This window comes from Amblyraja radiata, chromosome 9 (genome assembly GCF_010909765.2).
Source record: "Amblyraja radiata isolate CabotCenter1 chromosome 9, sAmbRad1.1.pri, whole genome shotgun sequence".
Lineage (NCBI taxonomy): Eukaryota > Metazoa > Chordata > Chondrichthyes > Rajiformes > Rajidae > Amblyraja > Amblyraja radiata.
The window spans coordinates 22,854,701-22,878,242 of NC_045964.1; the positions used below are offsets into that span (position 1 = coordinate 22,854,701).

Here is a 23,542-nt window from a genome sequence, read left to right on the forward strand (position 1 = left end):
TTGAGAATGTAAATTATTATAGCAAAAAAAGATGGATAATGCGTGGCATCAAATAATCGTTTTGGTTGGAATTAAGGAAAACAGCACTGATATTATGCTGCTATAAAGGCTATCAAATATTGGAAAGAATTTCAAGCAGCTAATTATAGGGCAAGTTAGGGAACATTTCAAGAACTATTTGTACAGATAATTAAATAAGTTTAGTTATGCCAACATATCTACAGTGTGATTAAAGATCCTGATGGTTGATGGGAAGAAGCTGTTCTTGAACCAGGAGATCACAGTTCTTAGGCTTCTGTACTCTTTTCCTGATGGTAGCAACACCATGAGAGAATAGTGTGGGCCTTTGATAAAATCAGCTGCCTGACTCTACAGTATTAAGGGCAAAAATAGGGGCCAAGTGTGGTACTTAAAAGATTAGTGGAAGAAAGCAGGGTTGGATTACGTTCTGAGAACGAAAGTACAGAAGAGCATGTTTTAGAGGTGGTGATTATGAAGAAGGGTCCCAACCTGAAATGTCACCTATCCATTTTCTCCAGAGATGATGCCTGACCCGCTGAGTTACTCCAGCTTTCAGTGTCTATCTTTGATGGAAAAGGGATAATCAAGGTCAATAAGTTCTTAGCTGGAAGAGGGATTTTTTTTTTAGTGAGCTGTGAAAGGATCTGAGCCCGGTGGATTGGTATCAAAAGCTGGAAGTTAAGACAAACATTTGTTTTGGAAAATGTTCATAAAACTGGGAATGAAACGTTAGCAAGATCAAAGAGCTGATTGCTGACTTCAGGTAGGGCAAGCCGAGGATCTATGACCCTCCTCTCTTCATTGGTAGGATGGCAATAGACCAAGTGAACAGTTTCAAGTTCCTGGGTGTGCACAACTCTGAAGATGTGTTTTGCGCTCAGCACATTAATCCAAACACAAAGAAAGCCAGTCTGAAGAAGGGTCTCAACGTGAAATTTCACCCATTCCTTCTCTCCAGAGATGCTACCTGTCCCACTGAGTTACTGCTGCCTTTTATGTCCATCTTTGGTGTAACCAGCATCTGCAGCTCCTTCCTACACAAAGAAAGCTATTGACACCTCCATCTCTTGAGATGATTGTGGTGATTCAATATATGCGGCTGAATACGTTATCAAACTTCGACAATATACTGTAGAGAGGATACTGACTGGTTTGTATCATGGCCTGGTTCTGTAATTTCAATTGTAATTCAAAAGGCTTTAAAATGACTTGGTATTAATACCTTATGATGCCCGTTTCAAGTGTGGTTTCAAATCGAGATCACCATCTTTACTGAAGGTATTGGATTAGAAAATGCAGATAGTCAGTTTTAGAACACATCATCAAATGGGTTTAAAACAGAAAATTGCTGGAAACAATCATCGGATTAGGAAGAATCTCTGGAAAAAAAGTAGAATTAGCAGAATCTCTGGAAAAAAAGCAAGAAAACTAATGGAAACAAGTGAAAACTGTGAAATGCAGGTCAGAGAGGTTGCTGAGGCCTGAGACCCATGAGGAAAGTTCTGGAAATGTCCAACGCATCAGGCAGTGTTTGTGGAGAAAGAAATGTGTCATGTGTTCTCAAAACAAAATATTACTTATATTATATTGCAATAATTATTCCGGAAGGCTTATTTTAAATCCGGATGTTTTGAGTGGGGGTGGTGAAAGGGGGAAACCGTTCTTCAGTCACCCTCAACGGAGAGGCGACTTTTTCCATGTCGCTTCTCTGCCTCCCCTCTCGCGGCCTAACAGCTTGGATTGGAGCGGTCTTTCCTGGAGTCGGGCCCGGAGAATCAGCAGCGGGCGCAGCGTGGAATCTTTCCATCACGGAGCGGGCGAACCCTTGCCGGGTGTCGCCAGAGAAGAGTGCTCCGATCGCTGGCCCGCGGACTATGACATCCTGAAGGCGCGGAGTTTCTAACCACGGGCATGGCGTGGACTTTCCATCACGGAGTCTGGGATCCCTTGCCGGGGATCGCTGGGGAAGAGCTCCGACCGCCGGCCTGTGGCCTGTAACATCCTGAAGCCGCCATCTCCGGTAGGAAAGTGCCGATTCGGGCACTCCAAGTGTGTTCGACCGTTCATGGCCCCGACCACGGGTGAACAAGGGGGGAGGACTGGCTGAACTTTGTGCCTTCCACCACAGTGAAGAATGTTGTGGTGGATGTTTGTGTTAAATCTTATTGTGTATTGTGTGTTCTTTTTAAGTGTATCGCTGCTGGCAAATTCATTTCTTTGCACCTTCGGGTGTATGTGACAAATAAATTTGACTTTGGATTACAAAGCCTGCTTAAATTATGAACAATAATTAGCTTTAATTCAAGGTATAGCAAATGCTAATGGTACAATAGGGCAAGCAGTTAATGCTATTATCTCACAGCTGCAGTGATCTGGGTTCAATTCTGACCTCTGGAGTCGGTGTGAAGTCTGCATATTCTCCTTGTGACTTCCGATATTGACTTCCAAAATATAAAGAAATGCGAATTAATCTATTTCATACGAAAATACAACATATATCCCTCCCCTACAGTAATCGGTTTCATCCCAGGTGGTCCAGTTTTCTTTCTCAGCCCGAAGGTCTGCTGGATATTAATTGGTCACTGTTCATTAACTCTCATGTAGGTGGATGGTTGGAAAATTGAAAAAAGTTGATGGGCATGTGATGGAGAACAGGCTACAGGAAAATAGTGGGGAAATGGATGCAATGGAACTGCTGAGTGCCCACATGGACATATTTGATGTCAAATGGTTAAATATTCTTCTATGTTTGAAGAAAATATTAAAATAAGAAATGTTGCCAATTTGAAATATTTACTTCCAAAATAGAAAATTAGAATGTTTCCACCATTTTCTATTTCAAACATCCAGCATCTCTAGGTTTTTGATTTTCATAATATAGCACACCACCAAATGAGACAAATTAACCAATTCAGCACCCGTCTACTCCAAATGTTTGTTCCATTTACTAATGCTGCTGTTTGGGCGGCACAGTGGCACAACGGTGGAGTTGCTGCCTTACAGCACCTGAGACCCGATATCAATTCCGACTACGGGTGCTGTCCGTACAGAGTTTGTACGTTCTTCCCGTGACCGCATGGGTTTTCTCCAAGATCTTCGGTTTCCTCCCACACTCCAAAGACAGGTTTGTAGGTTAATTGGCTGGTATAAGTGTAAAATTTTAAATTGTCCCAAATGCGTGTGTAAAATAGTGTTGATGTGCAGGGATTGCCGGTGGGTGCGAACTCGGTGAGCTGAAGGGCCTGTTTCTGCACTGTATCTCTAAACTAAACTGTACACTTGCTGAGGGAGAAAAGGCTACTGTAATAAGTGGCTCCCAAACGCCTGCTCGACATCACCTCACAAACCCATGACTGCAATCACTTAGTGACAATGGTAGCAGATGCATTTGCAACTCAAGGTCCATTCTCATTGAGAAACATTTTATTGTTTCTTCATTGATGCTGGGTAAAATCCTGGTATTTCCTAACAGCACTGCAGTTTAGCAGCTACTTCAGTTGTAGATTTGACACTATCTCAAAAGCAAGTTAGGATTGGGAATAAATACTTGCCTTAATAGCAATGGACATGCTGCATCAAAAAATTAAAGCCGTACAGTACTGAAATAACAGGGGTTTTTATTTGTTTTAAACTGCAATGCTAAAGATTTTTTTTTCCAATATAATGACAAATATAATATAGCACGTTACATCAAAGTATTAGAAAAGCTATGAATCGTTAGGTAACAAATAGATGTCAAAGGTACACTGCAGAATGATGTCAGCGATGAGCCACAATTATCTTAGGAATGGACTTCCTTCCAACTGCAACCCAGATCATTAATCATTTGAAACTAGGTTGCAAATTTTTAATCTTCACAGCAATCAAACTGAGATTGACTAATGCAAGCAAATACCACTTCAATTTATTTTATGGTATACTTACTTGCATGTGTTCTCTCGCAGGTAACAAAGACAAGCAATAAGCAGGACATGCACAGTCAATGTCTGGTCTGTATTAAAAACTATTTAGGTGTCGTTTGTATCAACTGTTGCTGCAATGAGATACATCTGAAAATCTTGGAAATTTCTTGGTACAATAAGGACCTAGAAAGGCCATATTGTGAATCATTTTAAAAATGTTTTAAGATTGCTTTAATTAAATGCTCATGATTCTAATTTAAAGCAATATTGCATTGGATTACCACATAGTGAATCATATGCTAGTTTCATTTTAGCAATTATTAAAAGTTTCTGCAAAAGGAGAACAAATTTCATGATTCAGAGTGAATCAAAATCATCCTCCATCAGAGTATAAAAATGCAATTTGCTCACTCGAATAACAAACAGAAAATGCCTACCGCTGCAGCTCTGAGAGACAGTATTTCATTAGCTAGCTAAATGGAACACAATTCCCAGCAGTTGACAGCCCAAGACACATCATCAGGTGATCTTTGCGGTGCAAACTTAATTTCCTTCTGAAAGACTGAACACATATTAAAATTATCCAATATTTTTGTTCAAGCAGCCACAAATGCTATTATTTTCCTCTCCAACTTCCACATTCTCATTTACAGATGACAAATATTTTTAGTTCACTTTGAAACAATTGTCAATTCAGCTTCAAAGGATAGGGAAATTGCCCTAAAATCTAAATCTAAACACAACTGTTTTACTGGAATTACACCACAGATTAGAGCAAAATTTAACAATGCATTATTATCTCTCAAATTTCAAAGTGCTTGTTTACCAGATTATCATTAATAATTATATTTACCAGATTATCCTAAAAACAAACCTGGGTCACTCATATTCTTCAGAGAAGAAAATCTTTCATGCTTAGCCAGCTGGCCAATGCTCAACTTCAGACCCACCTGTTCAATTGACTCTTAACTGCCTCATCCATCTGGGGAACTGGGGTGAACAACAGATGTCGACGATGCTGGCAACTTCCATATCCCACAAATAAATTGATTTAAAAAAACAAGATGCAATAGAAACCCATTGGTTTAACACTGAATTCTATCTCCTGATAGCTACTAAATATTCTGGGCCTACAATCAGTCTGAAGAAGGGTTCCAAACCGAAACGTCGTCTATCAACCAGTCTGAAGAAAGGTCCCGACCCGAAACGTCAGCTATCAAAGTAGTCTGAAGAAGGGTCCCGACCCTAAACTTCACCTATCTATGTTCTCCTGAGATGTTACCTGACCTGATGAGTTATTCCAGCACTCTGTGTCTTCTCTTGTAAACAATAATCTGTAGTTCCTTGTTCCTACATTTCTAAATGTTCTGGATCTCTGTGATTTGTACCTCAGCTCACCCAATTCCCAAGGAAAAAGAAAAAATGACCTGTGGACTAAATGGAAGCCAATTCCAAAAACAAGATATTCATCCTCTGAGGAGGTCAAAAATATATATAAATTGAATACAAATTAGTTTGGATATATTCCCTGTAAAATGAATTAAAAGCAGAGCATTGCTTTTCTCCTTTCCAAAAATGCATTGAGTTGGTTGTAGTGAAAATCATGCAAGTTATACATTAGACAGAAAAGACAGCAGTTTAAAATAAAGTAGAAATACATGTTAACACTGTTAAATATGCAACAATAAATGCAAACAAAAAATTGGAAAGGATGACATAGATTTATTTATGGAACATTCTTTAGTCACAGGTTTAGAAAAGGTTTCTATTTTAGTTTATCATTCATTTCTCCAACTTGCTGCTTCTCACCTAACCCAAATATTTTCCCCAAAGTGTGCAGAAATAGAGATTTCAGAAGAGAGGAGCCATTTGTCGTGGATCATCTGGCAAGACACTGATAGAGTCTTCTGCTTTTCCACACAACATACACAACATGGTGTATTCCTGGAGGAAAAAGGGGACAAGGCTTAATACTTCAACCAACACCAACACTGCAAATAAGATACAGCAATCGGTTCAGTGTGAAAGCAGTTGCCAAAAGTCAATTTGAAGCACACATGGTCAGAGAATCATTAACAATCAACAATCATTAGGCAACAGGAGAGGCTAATTTGGGAGACAAGTTATAACAATATAGATAAAGAATGGTTGGATGATCCTAAAACAATGCAACGTGTGTAAAATGTTCCATGGCATCTACTTCAACAATTCTATCCAAGTTTTACATGTGCCTCTGATCACCTTATTTTCCATTATGTAAAAAAAACTTAAGTGTCTGAGTCACAAATTGATACCCACAAATGGCATGGTCCATTTTCTGGAATGTTTTTGACAGATATTGTTCAAGAGAAGATCTACCAATTGCTGTCATGAGATAAATCAATTATTGTTCATTTATTTATTTTTTTAAATATTTTTTTTATTAGAAGTACAGTAAATTACAGTAATACACGTCACATATATCTTATTACATTTGTTGTACCACTTCGTTTTTCTAGCTTAAAAAAAGGTAGACATAAAAGAAGTAAGGAAAGTGAGCAAGAATCGTGAAGGTGCAGGAAAGTGTTGGGAAAAGAAAGCCCCTTAGGGAAGAAGTTAGAGAAGGAAGTAAAGAAAGGAAATAAGACCCTAGAAAGAAAAGAAAAAAAAGGAAAAACAATCGCTCTATTGTAACACAAAACTCCGCAAAAAAGGATATACCAACCGTGTTTTTTAAAAATTTATTTTATACCCCCGTTACCAGATCCTGGTACCATTTATATTTTAAATTACTATTGCACCTTATGCTTGTAATAGTTCCATAAATGCAGACCACGTCTTTTGGAAGTGGTCTGCTTTGCCTGCTAGGAGGAGTCTCATCTCTTCCAAGTGTAGTGTTTCGAACATGTTTGAAATCCACATTTTTATTGTTGGTATTGGAGCATTTTTCCAAAATTTGAGTATAAGCTTTTTTCCCATTATTAGCCCGTAATTAAGTAAGTTCTTTTGAAACACGTTTAATTCGGGGTTACCTTCCGATATTCCAAAAATGATCCATTCTGCTTTTGGTACAAGTTTTATTTTAATTAATTTTGTGAAGATTTCAAATATTTAGTTCCAGAATTTTTGGATTTTAATACAAAAAACAAAAGAGTGCGCTATGGTAGCTTCTTGTGACTGACATTTATCACAAATGGGTGAGACATTGGGGAAAAGTTTATTTATTTTAGTTTTTGAATAATATAGTCTATGTAATGTTTTATATTGAATTAGAGTATGTCGTACGTTGATCGAGCATTTATGCACATATAGTAAGTGTTTATCCCAGCTCTCTTTTGAAATGTTTATAGCTAGTTCTTGTCCCAGTCTCTTCTAATACCATCAGTTGTAGGTATTTCTATATTTAAAATAATGTTGTATAAGTATGATATTAGATTTGCTGATTCAGCCTTTGTCTTCATGGCTTCATCCAATAAGTCTGGGGGCATGTTATGATAGTCTTTTGTGTATTTTTTCAGATAGTCACGGATTTGAAGATATTTAAAATATTGATTATTTTTCAAATTATATTTCAGTTGTAATTGTTGAAATGATAATAATTTTCCTAATTCATACAAGTCTCCGAGCATTTTGATTCCCATTCTTTCCCATTGTGTAAATGATTTATCTATAATTGAAGGTTTAAACGACGGGTTATTGACTATTGGCATTAAAAGAGATAGATTTCTTAATTTTAGATTCTGTTTTATTTGTTTCCAAGTTCTAATTGTGCTATGTATCATTGGATTTTTATTATAATTTTTGTTATTCAGATTCATTGGTGAGAGGAGAGTCGCTCCTGTATTACACCAAGAGCAGTCCTCTCTCTCCATTACAATCCAGTCCACCTGCTGGGCAGAGTTGTCCAGCAGGTGAATCATATTTTTAATATTTACTGCCCAATTATAGTACATAAAGTTAGGGAGCGCTAGACCACCCATCTCTTTTGGTTTACTAAGGTGTGCTCTTTGTATTCTGTGGGATTTATAATCCCATATAAAATTTGTATTGTCTGAGTCTAGTTTTTTGAAAAACTTTTTTGGAAGATATATTGGAATTGATTGAAATAAATATAGGATTTGTGGTAAAAATATCATTTTTATAGCATTTATTCGACCTATTAAAGACATCGGGAGCATTTTCCAGAATTTGATTATTATTGTTCATTTATATAAAGAATACTGGCATACATCAACATTGGTTAAGAGGCAACTGATTTAAACCAGTAATTTAAAGTTAATGTTCAAAATACTAAGAACTGCAAAAGATTTCAATTTTGCTTGATTGCCTAACACTCTGCCAGATTTCTTGGAGTTGTACAGCAGATAAATAAATATGCCCATATTAAAGAAGGCCCATGCCAAAATGTTGCCTGTCCATTCTCTTCACAGATGCTTCCTAACCCGCTGAGTCCTTCTGGCACTTTTTTGCTCAAGATTCCAGCATCTGCAGTTTTCTAGTGTTTCCATAGGAACAGGCCCTTTGACCATCGTGCCGATGCTGACTATGGAAATAGACTATGCCGACTATGGTCCAAGCTGCCTATCCATACTAATCTCATGTGCCTGCATTAATTCCACATCCCTTTTAGCCGTCCTAGTTCAAGTGCCTGTCCAGAAGAATCTTCATGTTGTTACTGTTCTGCCTCCACCACCTGCTCTGGCAGCGCATTCCAGATATCAACTACACTTTCTGTGCAAAATCGCCCCTCAGATCCTCTTAGAAACTCCTCTCTGTCTCACGTTAACCCTCTACTCTCTGTTTGCTTTATCTATGTATCTCATAATATCATATACCTCTAGTGTGTCACCTTCGGACAATTCACTCCAGGGAAAACAGATCCAGTCTATTCAATCCAATAACATCTTCGTGAATCTTTTCTGCACCTGCTCCAGCTTAAACACATCCTTCCTACACCAGAACTGCAGACGATACTCCAAGTGCAGCCTAATCATGATTTGTAATAACCTATGACATGATGGCCTAACTCTTATACTTAATATGTTGGCAGATAAAACAAGCATGCCATATATCCTCCTCACACTATCTTCTTTGTTGCCACTTTCACGTAACTATGTACTTGATCTCTCTGTACCACACCATTCCCCAGGACCCTGCCATTCACTGTGTATATATATCCTGGCTTGATTAAACTTTCCAAAATGCATAATTTCATACTTGTCCAAGATAAATATAATTTCCCATTCCCTTGTAAAATTTCCCAGTTGCAATAACCAGTTGTTGTAACCTTCGACAATCTTCTTTGGTGGACTACCTGTAAACTCATAAACATTCCTCCTACATTCTCATCCAAATATACATGACAATCAACAGAGCAACCAGTGCACACTGAAGACAAGCCTCTAAGGTGAGAAACAACCCTCCAATGTCACCCAGCCAATTTTGTAGCTAATCTGCTGGTTGACCCAGGATCCCAAATGTAACTTTTCAGACCATCCGACCATGTTGGAACTTGTCAAAGGCCTTGCCAAGGCCCATGTAGGCAACATCTATTGCCCTGTTCTTGTCAATCCACTTTGTTACCACTTCAAAAATCTTAATCATATTTGAGACACCATTTCATACTCACAAAGCCAGGCTGACTCTCCCTAATCAGTCCTTGCCTCTCCAAATGTAACATTCTGTCCCTCTGAATACCTTCCAATAAACGTCCCACCACTAATGCAAGACTCCATCAACCTGTAGTTCCTTAGCTTATCCCTGCTCCCCATCTTCATTAAAAGCACAATAGTAACTATCCTCCGAAATTCCAGTACATCACTTGTAGCTCATCAAGAATAATGCCAAGGTCACAGTAATCTCCTCCGTTGCTTCCCATAGCATCTTAGGGTGCACCTGGTGAGTCGGCAGGGATTTATAACATTTATGCATTTCAAGACCTGCAACCGCCTTCATTGTAATGATGATATACTCCAGGATATCAGTGCTCCCTTCCTTGGACACTAGTTTCCAGTCGTTCCTCCATCTTAAATACGAACAAAGCATTCATTCAAGATTTCCTTGGCTCCACAAACAGATTAGCACACTGATCCGGAAGTAACCAATTCTTTCTTTTTTGCTCTTAATAGACAAATAATCTATTCTCCTTTAACTTGTCTGCCTGAAATATCTCATGGTTCTTTAATTTCCTCCTTTCACTAAAACAGACTGCCATGACCTATCACATTCTATGCAAATGAAACGATAGTACTGGGTATAATACTACAGGTACAAAAATAAATTATCTTGTGATTTTCAAGGTTTAAAAAAGACAAGACCTTACCTGGTAGTCGTCAACAACAGTGAATGTGTACTCATGTCTTGCTATTACATGATTACAATTCTGACATATATCTGGAAGAAATGATAGAACACTCATTGGAGAAAGATACAGATGATTCTACAATTTTATATGCAGGCGAATATGGTACATAATGAGAGACTATTTGTCTTTCAAAAGGGAATTGTTTGAAACCCAAGGACCAAATTAGGGCATTGGAACCACTCTGCATACTTTTCATACCACTTGCCGAGAACACCACAGTTACGGTTTTATTTATGTTTTTCGTGTACCCAAGGCGATCACATATTGAGCACTCTCAGCCAGTAAAGATGATGCCTGTGGCCTGTTTAAAACAGTTAATGGCCATTGCACAATGGATGTTTACTGTGTGACAAAAATAATTACGGGAAAATAATGTTACCACATCTCGCAATATCATGATCGATAATTTTACCCCCCGTGTCTCTTTAAGAAGTAAAAAGAAATCTGCAAGAAAATTAATGTTTTATGTCATACTGTCAATTCTTGGGTGTTTATAATTATAATAGGACACGAATGCTATTTCAACAAGAGTTTAAAGCAGTTTACTATATGAATTCAAACAACTGGAATTTTGATCAAATACATCAATATTCCTTTATTTTCTGTAATTTCAGTGCTCTGGATCCATAAACTACATAATGTAAGTCCATGCAAATATTTACAATGCCCTTATTACAGTAAACTCTTGTTTATCTGGTATTCATCAATCTGAAATTCTCTTGTAATAATGAAAACTAATTGTTTTTATGAAAATATATGAAAATAAATTCAAACAGCGAATTCTATTCATGAATAAATAAGAAATAAATAAATAGAAATAAACATGAAGATACTTTTTGGATTATTTATGTTTGTCTGTGAGGGAACTGGAAACGCAGACTAAGTTGCTGCAACATCCTCTTTGAAGATTTGTGCGATGATGAATACAGTCATCCATTTGATTTATTTTATCTATATTTTACATTAATACTGTTTAGCCTTAACATCGAGAACTGCAAGGTAAACTATTGTTTAAAAGGGTAAGGAGGTGATGTATTGTTCAGTTTATTTGAAGCTTTATGTATGGAATACAAGTGTGTGATGTACTGGGTAATTTATTTGAGCAATTCTCATGCAAGCAGCACACTCTGTTCCAAAGTACATTCTTATTGTATATATTTAGCAAAAATACACTGGATTCTAAACTTTGCAATTGATAGAAAAATGCCAAACATTTTTCCCCACTCATGTTAACCTTACTTCACATATTGCACGGTTGTTTAAGAAAAATCTGTTGTCCTTTTGTTGCATAAGAATTGTGCTCTTTAATATTGGTGTTCCAAAACTATGCATTGACAAATTTCAGATTTTGAAATACAATATTTTTCAACGCTTGAAGACCCAAGTTGGAATTCACAGCCAGAAACTTACGGTCATATGTAACAATTTCTTCTCCGTCATCGTCGTTCTGGGTTCGATTAGTTATCATTACAAAGTCTCTTTTGCTGCACTCAGCACATCCAACATAATTCAGTAGATAGGAGCCATTCTCTAAGCATGTGTTACCCTATTGTGGAAAGAAAATTAAGTGAGTTTACACAATAACATTTTATCAACAATATTGTAGTATTATAATAAATAGATTTGCTACATCCACAACTCTCCATTTCAGATCTCATTCAGGGCACTGTCAGACCATTCCACGACCAGCTACAAGAAGGTAAACCAAGAGGGAGGTAAAAGTGACCTGCTCTCTAATTTTCTCGACAAACTACAAGAACCTTCTAGCAGCACAAGAGACAGAGTAACAAATCAGACACAGCAAGGATTTAGGTTGTGGAGGAGAAACTCTATTACAAACACATTGGTCATGGTTACAAGTCCAGGTCCACCACCAATTTCTCACCCTTGGTTCCAGAGCGTTGCTGGATTATCTATTTTGCAGGACCAACAGAGGTCACTTAATAATGAGACAACAATGCACCTCTGACCCAATAATTATACCCCTCCCGAGTCTCTAAAGCACCATGGGCTGCTGGAAACTTAAAGAAAACAAGTATTAAATGTAAAGGAAATTTTCAGCGAAACTTTTCCAAGCCCAAGCACCAGTCGATGAGTTGCCTTCAGAGGTGCCGATGAGGGTTTGAGCAATGGCCAGCCCTGGGGCCAAAGTGCCACTTTCCCAGCAGGACCACCAGGTTGCACCGCCAATCCGAGATTTGCCTAAACTGCGGTAATGTGGGGTGGGCGTGCCTGCCATCTGAGTTGAACGGTACCGGAACGATCCACCTAGTCCACCGGTGGACCAAGATACCGACCTGCAAAGTGGGCCTCAGCGGTGGCTATGGGAATGCACCACAACATGTCTGCCCTTGGACACAAAAAGTTGAAGTGACTGAACTGGACAGGCAGCATCTCTGGAGAGAAGAAATGGGTGACGTTCCGGGTCGAGACCCTGACCTTATATTCTGTGCCTCAGCTAATAATGAAGTGACTTCCACATGCCTTTTTCAGCATATCAATTCTCCTGCTTTAGTTACGAATTTGAGAACATAACTTTCATCTTCCACACTATTTATTGCATACCTCCTGGTTTCATTGTACCTACTCAAATGCTTAACCTGATATTTTCTGGAATGAATTCCATTTGCCCTTTATCCAGACTATCCATAAAGCTTTCCTACTCGCTGACAAGCACATGGTACATTTTTGTAGGGAGAGGATGGATTGGCAAAGTATAATCTGCAATTTATTGATTTGTGTGGAGGTGCTTCACCTGTGTTTCTCATTTGAAATCTGTTACTTTCCAATTTTCTCCATCTGCAGCTGTCAAATGATTCATCAGGTATCTAATAAAAAAATGGGTTTCTACTGTCATTTTTGATCTGCCTTGGTTTGTGAATTCACTCAAAATGGCCTTTAGGCTTTGACATAAGATTATTTTGTTCTAGATTCCAGCATTTGCAGTTACTTGTGTCTCCATTATTTGATATGTAACTGTTTCCAATTTGCCACTTGCCATTACCGTGACAATTCCATCCGCACGTGTGGTATCAAATTCTAAGCACACACAGCACTTTTACTTTATTATTGATGGCTGCACAGCTAAAAGTAAATTTACCTCACTGTTGGGGGAATTACTTTCCAGAAGAAAGTTTAAACACCAAGAAACTTAATATCTTGGTCCGATTATGTGACACAAACAGATAGTTCAGACGTCACTGCAAATTACAAGAATGATTCAAACACGGACTGCTATCATTTGCCATTGATATCATGTTTCCCATTTTAAGCAGGCAGGTTCTTTTCCATTCTGAAGTCTGTAACTCATCCTTCTCGTTTAGTTTAGTTTAGAGATATAGCATGGAATCTGTGCCAATCATTGATCCCATGTCATCTCAAATTCGCATCCTACACAAAAGGGGAAATTTCAAGAAGATAATTAACCTACAAACCTGCATGTCTTAGGAACGTGGGAGGAAACCAGAGCTCCTGGAGAAAACCCACGAGGGAACATGAAGAATGTACAAACTCCGCACAGGCAGCACCCGTGGTCAGGATCAATCCCGGCATTCTGGCATGAGGCAGCAGCTCTACCGCTGCATCCTTGGGATTCTGTGCACCTGCAGCAGTGCCTACTAGACAGCTAGCATCTGAGAAATCAATCTTCTTCCACTGTCCCTAACAGGGAATATGTCAGACCTTCTCCCAAACAGATCATAAACTCAATTGCCTCGCACAACATCCAAAAAGTTAGGATTCGTCAATAAACAATCTAGGTGATATTATCATCATGTCCCTGCCAGCTACAAGCTTGTGGCACATACTTTCTCAAAATGAAAGGCAACCACATGGCTCAAATAAGAAGCAATTATCAGTGATTCTGGTAGCAGAAAGGGTAATCAAAATATTCTTTAATTTTGCAAGTTATCTTTAAAACATAATAGCCACAACCACCATTTCAACAAATACTTGGGTTATCTTCAACACATCTTGTTTCATGCTCGTTAAATATTCATGGTTGGGAAAATAAACATGATTTTTCAAATTCTCAAACTTTGTATGAGAACCAATGCTCCAAAGACCAATTCAAATAGTTCCCCCAAAATGCCCAGACAATAAGTCTACTGCATATTTACGTCCCCTTAATTTTTCATTACATGAAAACAGGCCCACCAAATCCACTGATCACCCATTCACACTAGTTCTATATTATCCCACGATTGCATCTACTTCCAAGACATTAGAGGGAATTTTACAGAGGCCAATTAACCCTCAAACCCACACCTCTTTGGGATGTGAAAGAAACCCACGTGGTCACAGGATGAACGTGCAAACGTGCACAGACAGCACCCGAGGTCTGGATCTACGAGCTGCACCACTATGCCACCCACTTTCCAGCCTTTTGATTTGCTGAGTGAGATTAATAATTTATTATGAATCAAGGGCAGTTTTATGCCATAACCCACATGATGCTGAAATTCTGAAAAAGGCATTTTAGGTCATTTGGTGCAATATACTTTCATCTTATTCCATGGGCCAACAATGCAGATCTCCCAGATGGAAAAAATATATACCCACAAGATGCTGGAGTAACTCAGGGGGACAGGCAGCATCTCTGGAGAGAATGAATGGGTTGATGTTTCCCATCCATTTGAGAATAAGGGAAAAGGGCGGTACAAAGACTGGTCGGAGAACTGGGAAGGAGGAGGGGATGGAGAGAGAGGGAAAGCAAGGGCTACTTGAAGTTAGAGAAGTTCATACCGCTGGGGTGTAAATTACCCAAGCAAAATTATTAGTTCTTTCCCACACACTATGGAAAAATTCTCATAATTACTTATTTAACAAAGACTTATTTAATATCCTCACCCATTTTTGCATTTAAAATATGAATGTGCAATGTTCCTTCAGAGCACCTTCAGAGGTACTTAATTTTAAACTAATCTGAGCTAACTAAAAAGTCTGAAACCAAATATGATCCAATCTCTAGCTCCTAGTTTATGGCAATGTGATTAATGCCCGCCCAGATAGGAGCAGTGGTATTATTAGCACCAAAATACCTTATAGCAGCCTGGCTTCCTGCAACCAACCACTGCTTGAAACAGTAGTCTGTTGCAAATAGAGTCGAACATCAGGCTGGACTGTGATGACCCACGTGGCTAAACAACCTGTAGCAAAGACACATATTTCTGAAAAGAACTGACAACTACAGAACCAAACCTCACTGGGATTTAGGACCATTATAAATTCACCATGAGATTGGATTTCCACTTCACACTGACAAACATAAGAAGCTATGTGACTGTACCATGTGCACCATTTTACACATGCCTCTGTCACAAATAGAACATAAGTTTTATCAGAACTTCTATACTTAGAAGTATACAAGTTCATGATTGTAGCTCGTGTCACCGTCTGAAACAAATCCAGGTACATATTAACAGTGACCCAGTCAATCTATGTACTTCTGAGACTTGGTCTAACCACTGCAAGTATGTCAAGGCACTGGATACCACCAATACTTTCTGCTCAAAATTCTCCATCCCACAAAGGATTTGTGAAACAACCAAATGTTCTCACTACAGCAATATCCCTAGCAATGATGCTCTGATAAAAGATTCACTGATCTCCATTGGGCAGGCCATGTCATTAACATACCTGATATCAGACTTCCAAAACAGATATTACATTCCAAATGTTATCACTGAAAACAATTACAATGCAGACGGGTTAAGATTCAATAATGCGCTCAAAGTCTCCTTAAAAAATTGCCACCCCTGGGAATTCCTGGTCTTTAATCACTCAGAGCAAGAAGAAACATTTGAGATGGGATTGAAATCCTTAAGTCCACACACAAGGAGCACATAGAAACTCTGAGAAGGACGGGGCATAGGAGGGAAGGGGAGGGGGGTTGAGAGGGTGTAGAGAGGGAGAGGAAGGGGAGTAGAGCGGGAGAGGGTAGAGAGGGTGGGAGTGAGGGTAGATAGGGAGGGGGTATCTCCCTCCCCCACCCCTCCCCATTTCCCTCCTCCACACCCCCTCCCATCTCCCTCTACCATCCCACTCCATCTCCCTCCTCCTCATTTCCCTCATCCTCCTCACTCTCATTCCCTGCCCCAGGCCCGACACAGGCCGTAGAGCAGCGCCAGGGCCTGGAACTCGGCCTGGTTCTCATACTTGGCCTGGCCCTGGCTGCAGACCCAGGCTCGCCCTTGGTTCCAGCGGCAGCCCCTGGCCGTCAGCTCGACCGCCGCCCGTGCTCCAGTGCAGGTTCCAACTTCACCGTCCCTGAACCTGGACCCAGGCTCATCCTTGGTTCCACCGGCGGCTTCTTTCTCGGCCCCGGTCACGGCCCCATTCCAAGCCCCGGGCTCGGCCCTCACTCCAGCTCCAGGCTCAGCTCCAACCCAGGCCCAGTCGCCGGGCTCGGCCCACGGTAGCAGCCTCCCCTCCGGGCGGCCAGCACCCGCCGCCACTCTTAGTTCACCACGAGCGCTGGAGTGCCCCTCCCTCCCGGAGTGTCCCGTTCTGGCCTTGCGAGTGCATTGTGACATCTGTCAGGTTTTGTTTCCCCGAAAAGGGTGAGTTTTCAGGCTGTTTTGAAAACTTTAAACGACTAAAATCTTCGGTAATATAGGTGGGAATGCGACGGGAAGATGTTTATCGCCTCGACAGGAAAAATGTGTTGAATGTGTGAAAATGGGAAGGTTGTGGCCTAGCGTTTGGAAGAAAAGAAGAATTAACCAGATATTGACACACACACACAGCCACAAACAAGATGAAGAGTGTTAGTATTATAGAGATGGGCTAAACGCAGGCAAATGGGACTAGCTTGGATGGGGCATCATGGTCGGCATGGACGAGCTCGGCTGAAGGTTTAGTTCAGTTTATTGCCATGTGTACCATGATACAGAGAAAAGCATTTGTTGTGTGATAACCAGTCAATGGAAAAACAATACACTAGCAATCGAGCCATCCACAGATACATGATAAAGGGAATTTTGTGCAAGGTAAAGTCCAATCAAAGAAAGTCTGAAGGTCTCCATTGAAGTAGATAGTAGCTCAGGACTGATCTCTAGTTATTGGTAGGTTGATTCAGTTGCCTAATAATAGCTGGGAAGAAAGTATGTCCCTGAATCTGGAGGTGGAAGACTCCAGTCTTCTCTACCTCATGCCTGATGAGAGAGGAGAGAAGATGCAGCAGCTAAGGTTCAACTTGTCCTTGATTATGCTGGTAGCCTTGCCTCACTTGGATTGTGAGATCTCGGCTGCAATTCCCTACAATTTCTTGCAATCTTGAATGGAGCTGTTAGAGCTTGTTTCAGTGCCGGGTCACTCCGTGGCTGCAGCCCCATCCACCTGTAAAAAACACAACCAGTTGTCTTCCTCTGTCTTTGCACCTCGTTGCTGTGATCAAAGATCTTATAGCGCTATAGGATCTTCTTTGGCTGTGATCACCAGCACCACAGGGCCCGATCCCTACTCACAGCCCAGAACCCACCTACTGGCGCAGCTCTGGAGAGCGGCATCACCCACACCCCCACCCCCACCCCCCCAGGCCGGTCCCGGGCTCCCCCTCTCTCACCCGGTCGGGGTACTCCCTCTGAACGCAGCCCACGCACATCGCCCAAACTATCGGCCGCCTCAGCAGAGCCGGCGCTTCCGTCTCCGGGGCAACGGTCTCCGGCTGATGATCTCAGTCCGGGTGGGCCGGGCCGGGGCCGGGCCTGCAGCTGACGGCCGCAGTTTGCACAACAAGGGCCTGGCGGGCCTTGCATCCCCTGAGGTAGAAAACTACATCCACATCCACCCAGAGACATCGCCCCCTTGCAGCAGCAGCCGCCCTCCTTTACAATATAGACACACAAAATGCTGGAGGAACTTAGCTGGAGTCACTCCAGCATTCTCGGTGTAAGCCAGCATCCTTCCTACTCGTGTAAAATATAATCTATGAGTATCTCGCTTCCAGTGTTTCAAATCGCCAGAGGAATAGATCGGGGAGGTGCATAGATGCTCTTGCTCAGTAGGCTACCAAAGATCCTATAGCTGCTATATCCTTATCTGCTATAAGATCTTTGGGCTACAGAGTAGGGGAATCAAGAACCAGAGGACAAACGTTTAAGGCAAAAGATTTGATAGGAACCTGGGGAGTAACTTTTTCATGCAAATGGGTTGTGGATGTATGGAAAAAGCACCCAGAGGAGGTAGTTGAGGCAGGTACTATCGCAACGTTTAAGAAACAATTAACTTAGATACAAAAAGCTGGAATAACTCAGCGGGTCAAGCAACATCTCTGGAGAAAAGGAATAGGTGACATTTCGGATCGAGACTCATCTTCACACTGAGAGTCAGGGAAGAGGGAACCGAGAGATATTGAAAGTACAGGTACATGATTAGGACAGGTTTAGGGGTATAGGGAGGTTTCACGGCAGTCGGGTCACGACCCATGACCCGTACTGTTGCTACGCTACTCCAAATGGAGTACACGCGATGTACTGCAGGTAGGCATTTACCATTGTTTCCAGCGTAGCGGGCTCGTTAAAACCCGCTAAAATTGTCAATTTTTGCCTGTAAATAATTATGGAAATCGGGATAAGCGTGTGAGACATTTAGCCTACTTCAGAATTCCAAAAGTGAGGAGAAATGATGGCAGATAGAAGCGGGAGCTGAAGGGACAACAACAGCCAGAGTGCTTGGCGAACATTGGCCGTTTGCTCACTGCATGTCATCAACAGTAAGGCATTATTTGTGTTTTTTCTTGTTTCCTTTGGCATCTAAAAAGTTTCAGAAGTGATAAATCTGGCTGTAATTTTTTTAAATCGCCCATAGTTCCCGTGGGTTTTTACATACAAAATGAAAACGCATCTGAAGAAAAATTTACAGCCAGATTTATCACTTCTGAGATTTTTTAGATACCAAAGGAATCAAGAATAAACACAAATAATGCCTTACTTGATGAAATGCAGTGAGCAAACGCGATAATTCCCAATATTTTCAATGTTTACCAAGCACTTTAGCTGCTGTAGTCCCTTCAGTTCTCGCTTCTCTATACCTTCATTTCGCTTCACTTTTGGAATTCTGAAGTTGGGTACATGTCTCTCACACTTACCCCGACTCCCACAATTTTTTTCAGCGCAGAAATTCAACATTTTGGCGGTTTTTAACAGGTAGGAAAGTATGCGTTTCTTGTATTAATAACATATACCGGAAGTGACGGATGTCCTCCAGTTGGATTTAGCGGCTCCATGCATCGAGCCCTCTGACCCAGTGACCTTTCGTGCAACCCCCAGTATAGGGGCCAAACGCAGGCAGGTGGGACTGGTGTAGATGGGACATGTTGGCTGGCGTGGGCAAGTTGTGCAGAAGTGCCTGTTTTCACGATGTAAGACTCTATGACAATTCAAAGCACAGTGAATAAACCACTGGCATCTCTTAAATATATACATTCCCAGTTTGACTCAAATTCATTGGATCAGGAAAGTGTCCGGATCACATTCCGATTATCCACCACTTCATGAAAAAAATCCTGTGGTTTGGGTGTTCATTCTAGATCAGGAAGTTGAAACTGCCAGCTGCAAGTATGTGCAAAGTCGAGGATTAAGAAATATCGCATACAAGTTACCCACTTTCCTTTAATTTAATGTGCACAAAATACCTTTGGATTCTTCTTAATCTTATCTGCCGGAGCTATAGCTTCCACTCTCCCCACCCTCTTGAATTCCTTCTTAAGAATGCTCCTCAAACCACTAAAATACTTCAGGGATGTATTTGATCTCAGCTGCCTACACCTCGTGCTTGCCTCCTTTTTTGTTTTCCTGACCAGAGCCTCAATTTCTCTCATCATCCAAGTTTCCGTACTCCCATCTGCCTTGCCCTTCAGTTTAACGGAAACATGCATACTTTGAATTCTCGCCATCACACTTTTAAAAATATCCCACTTTCTGAATGTCCATTTGCCTGCAAACAACTTACTCCAATCAAAGTGTGCAAGTCCCTGTCTAATACCAAGGTTGTCCTTGCCCCAATTCAGAAGTTGTGGACCAGCCATGTGCTTATCCATAACTATTTTAATGCCAATAGGACTGTGGTCGCTGTCCCCTCTTTTACTTCAGTTACTTGCCTCTCCCAATTTACTAAGAGTTGGTCTATTAATATCACACTACATTGCACAGCTTTTTTCCCACAACAGAAACCACAAAGATAATTTTGGCATCATCTTGACTTTTTAAACATGTTGCTCGCATTTAAGATTAAATCACTGAAATACACAATCAGTCTGAAGAATGGCCCTGGCCTGAAATGTCATCCTATCAATGTTTTCCAGGGATGCTGCCTGAACTGCTGACTGACTCCAGCATTTTGTGTCTTTTGTTGCTGTGACTTTTTTTAGCTTTTAAAAATATATGTTTGATATACCAGTGAGAAATAGCTGCATGCTGTTAGTGCATATGGAAGGAGCAATACAGTTTCCTTGACCCTCCTTGAGTGACTGATGACAGCCTCAGGTATAATGGCATGAATTATCCCAAAACTGGAGGCATTTGCAAATCATAGATACAAAGGAAAATGGCAGGTTGGAGCCAGAACTGGCATAGTGGCAAGAGGCAGAGGGGTGTTTTAGTATCTGGAAGGCTACATAGAAACATAGAAAATAGGTGCAGGAGTAGGCCATTCGGCCCTTCGAGCCTGCACCGCCATTCAATATGATCATGGCTGATTATCCAACTCAGTATCCTGTACCTGCCTTCTCTCCATACCCCCTGATCCCTTTAGCCACAAGGGCCACATCTAACTCCCTCTTAAATATAGCCAATGAACTGGCCTCAACTACCTTCTGTGGCAGAGAATTCCAGAGATTCACCACTCTCTGTGTGAAAAATGTTTTCCTCATCTCGGTCCTAAAAGATTTCCCCCTTATCCTTAAACTGTGACCCCTTGTTCTGGACTTCCCCAACATCGGGAACAATCTTCCTGCATCTAGCCTGTCCAACCCCTTAAGAATTTTGTAAGTTTCTATAAGATCCCCCCTCAATCTTCTAAACTCTAGCAAGTACAAACCGAGTCTATCCAGTCTTTCTTCATATGAAAGTCCTGACATCCCAGGAATCAGTCTGGTCAACCTTCTCTGTACTCCCTCTATGTAATGTAATGGGACTGCATTACTGCTTGATGGAACACTTGGTTTTTGTTGTGTATTTTAATGATATAATCTTAAATGTAGGGAACATTTATTTAAAAGTCTGAAGATGAAGCCAAAATGATCACCATAGTTTCTGTTGAGGAAAAAAGGGCTGCATAATTTAGGGATATATTAATAGACTGGTTAGATAAGTGTAAACATGACATAACTCATATTAAGTAGTGTATGGGGACGAAAAACGAGACAAGAGAATGCAGGACAAATGATAGGCAATTATAAGATGAAAAGGCACAGAAACCTTTGGTTACAAACTCACAGATCCTTGTAGGTAGAAAGGCTGGTTGGGGCAGGATATGGGATCCTCATCATTGTTGGCAGAAGCATACAAAAAGAAGAAAGTCATGCTGGAACTGTACAAAAGCCTGACTTTGCCACGCTTGAGTACGGAGCAAAGTTGTGGCTGTGCTTCTGTGGGCGAAGACTGCAGTTGAGGGTTTTCCCAAACCATTGGGCACTGAGGGGCAGAGTCCTGTGTAATAGCCGATGGAATGTTTGGCAATTAAATATTGATGCCATGTTGACGTAATGTAAATATTGCATGTAAATGTAAAGACATGTTTGGAAGAGTGAATAAAGGCAACACCAGAGCCCATTTGTATAAACATATATTTTATGATTAAACTATATTTTATGGACAGTTCTATCAATTTTTACTTGGGAGACTTGCTTTGTTGTTTTATTTTCAATGAAGAACAGTTTGAGGTTTAATGATGGTTTATGAATGCTATCAAGGTTTACGCGTTCAATGCCACAGACGAATGCGGAGGCCAAGACATTGGGCATTTTTAAGGTGAAGATTGTCAGGCTCTTGATTAGGAAGGGTGGCAACGATTGCAGGGATAAGGCATGGAAATGCGGTTGAGAGAGAGAAATAAAGCAGCTATGATTGAATAATGGAGTAGACTAGATGGGCTGAATGACCTAATTCTACTCCTATGTCTTGTGTTCTGTGAACTTATGAATACCTGCAAAGAATGAATAAGGATCTTTATATTTTGAGAGATCTTTAATGTCTATGCATAGAATTAAAGAAGTAGGTAGAAGGACTAGAGAGTAGTTAATGAGAAAAAAACTTATAAAGCAGAGGTCTGTAATTTGAGTCATAGCGAAATACAGCATGAAAACAGATCCTTTGGCCCACTGATTCCGCACTAACCATCCACTCACTGCATGAAAGGATGAAAGTAATAGAAATCCTCATACCAATTGAAGAATCTATGACTGAACACTTGGTATACTGTGACCTGCTGACCTAAGAGCAGAGAACTGGAGATTGGAATTACTAATCATAAGTTATTTCTCAGTTGGTAAGCAAAGGAAAGCCAAATGGCTTTCTTCAATGCAATATCACTAAAGATCGACAGACTAGAAGGGTCTCAACCCGAAACACCACTCACCATTTCCTCCAGAGATGCTGCTGACCTGCTGTTACACCAGCACTTTGTGTCTTTGGTATAAACCAGCATCTGCAGTTCTTTGTTTCTACATGTTATCTGTATATTTTACCTGAATACTGAATCCATGAATAATGAAAGGGTATAATGTTTGCACTGTTCTTTCTGCAGTTTATTTTCAGACTTTTGTCTTGGGGATGTAGCATTCATCTGTAATGTCCTTCTCTTTTAAACATAATCTGAACACACTCCAAGAAAGTGAATGGAATTCAATAACAGTGTTATGTATTATTCCCAAATTTACCCAGACCACTGCACCTGATTGGATATTTTATATTATTATTTTCAGAGAGGTATATTAAGCAACCAAATCAAATTATTTTTATTATCATGTGCACATTCATAAGGCAACTAAGACCGTTGCTTTCTAACCCTCATCGTTCCTTGGCATTCCCTCAAAATCTACGATGACTTCCACTCTGGTTTGGTAGGTTCTGAGGTGGCCAATGAGGCTATGGTGAGAAACGCAGATGAGAAAAAAATTGGTGGCTGATGGTGGGTACTTTGTGAGGTGATGTGCTCTTTCTGCAGGCCCACTGCTCCTGATGTGTGGTCCCATTATTCCTAATGCAATCCTAATGTTCCTTCTCCATTTTGAACAGCCATAGGTCATGAGGTGTCCAGGAACCAGTGGGGTTGCTGT

The 23,542-nt window shown here is 40.6% G+C and overlaps 1 protein-coding gene and 1 long non-coding RNA gene across 2 annotated transcripts; one reads left to right on the forward strand and one right to left on the reverse strand.

Moving 5' to 3' along the window:
• The first annotated feature begins 225 nt into the window (after positions 1-225).
• Positions 226-10,891, forward strand: LOC116976869. The gene is made up of 3 exons (XR_004413063.1): positions 226-338; positions 6,771-6,775; positions 10,881-10,891. It is a non-coding gene; the product is annotated as an uncharacterized LOC116976869 (long non-coding RNA).
• Positions 3,622-18,079, reverse strand: churc1 (churchill domain containing 1). Its single transcript, XM_033026873.1, has 4 exons — positions 17,831-18,079; positions 11,677-11,812; positions 10,225-10,295; positions 3,622-5,867 (listed from the first exon to the last, which is right to left on the reverse strand). Exons 1-4 carry the CDS (start codon positions 17,867-17,869, stop codon positions 5,775-5,777), a joined length of 339 nt encoding a protein of 112 aa, XP_032882764.1. The 5' UTR covers positions 17,870-18,079; the 3' UTR covers positions 3,622-5,774.
• Positions 18,080-23,542: the final 5,463 nt, after the last annotated feature.

Excerpts from the sequence above, each read along its gene's own strand:
- churc1 (XM_033026873.1), bottom strand. The coding sequence starts at position 17,869 with ATGTGCGTGGGCTGCGTTCAGAGGGAGTACCCCGACCGG. Across the intron at positions 11,813-17,830 it reads AGAGGGAGTACCCCGACCGG|GGTAACACATGCTTAGAGAA; the intron begins GTGAGAGAGGGG and ends TTTCCACAATAG. Across the intron at positions 10,296-11,676 it reads AGAAATTGTTACATATGACC|ATATATGTCAGAATTGTAAT; the intron begins GTAAGTTTCTGG and ends CATTTCTTCCAG.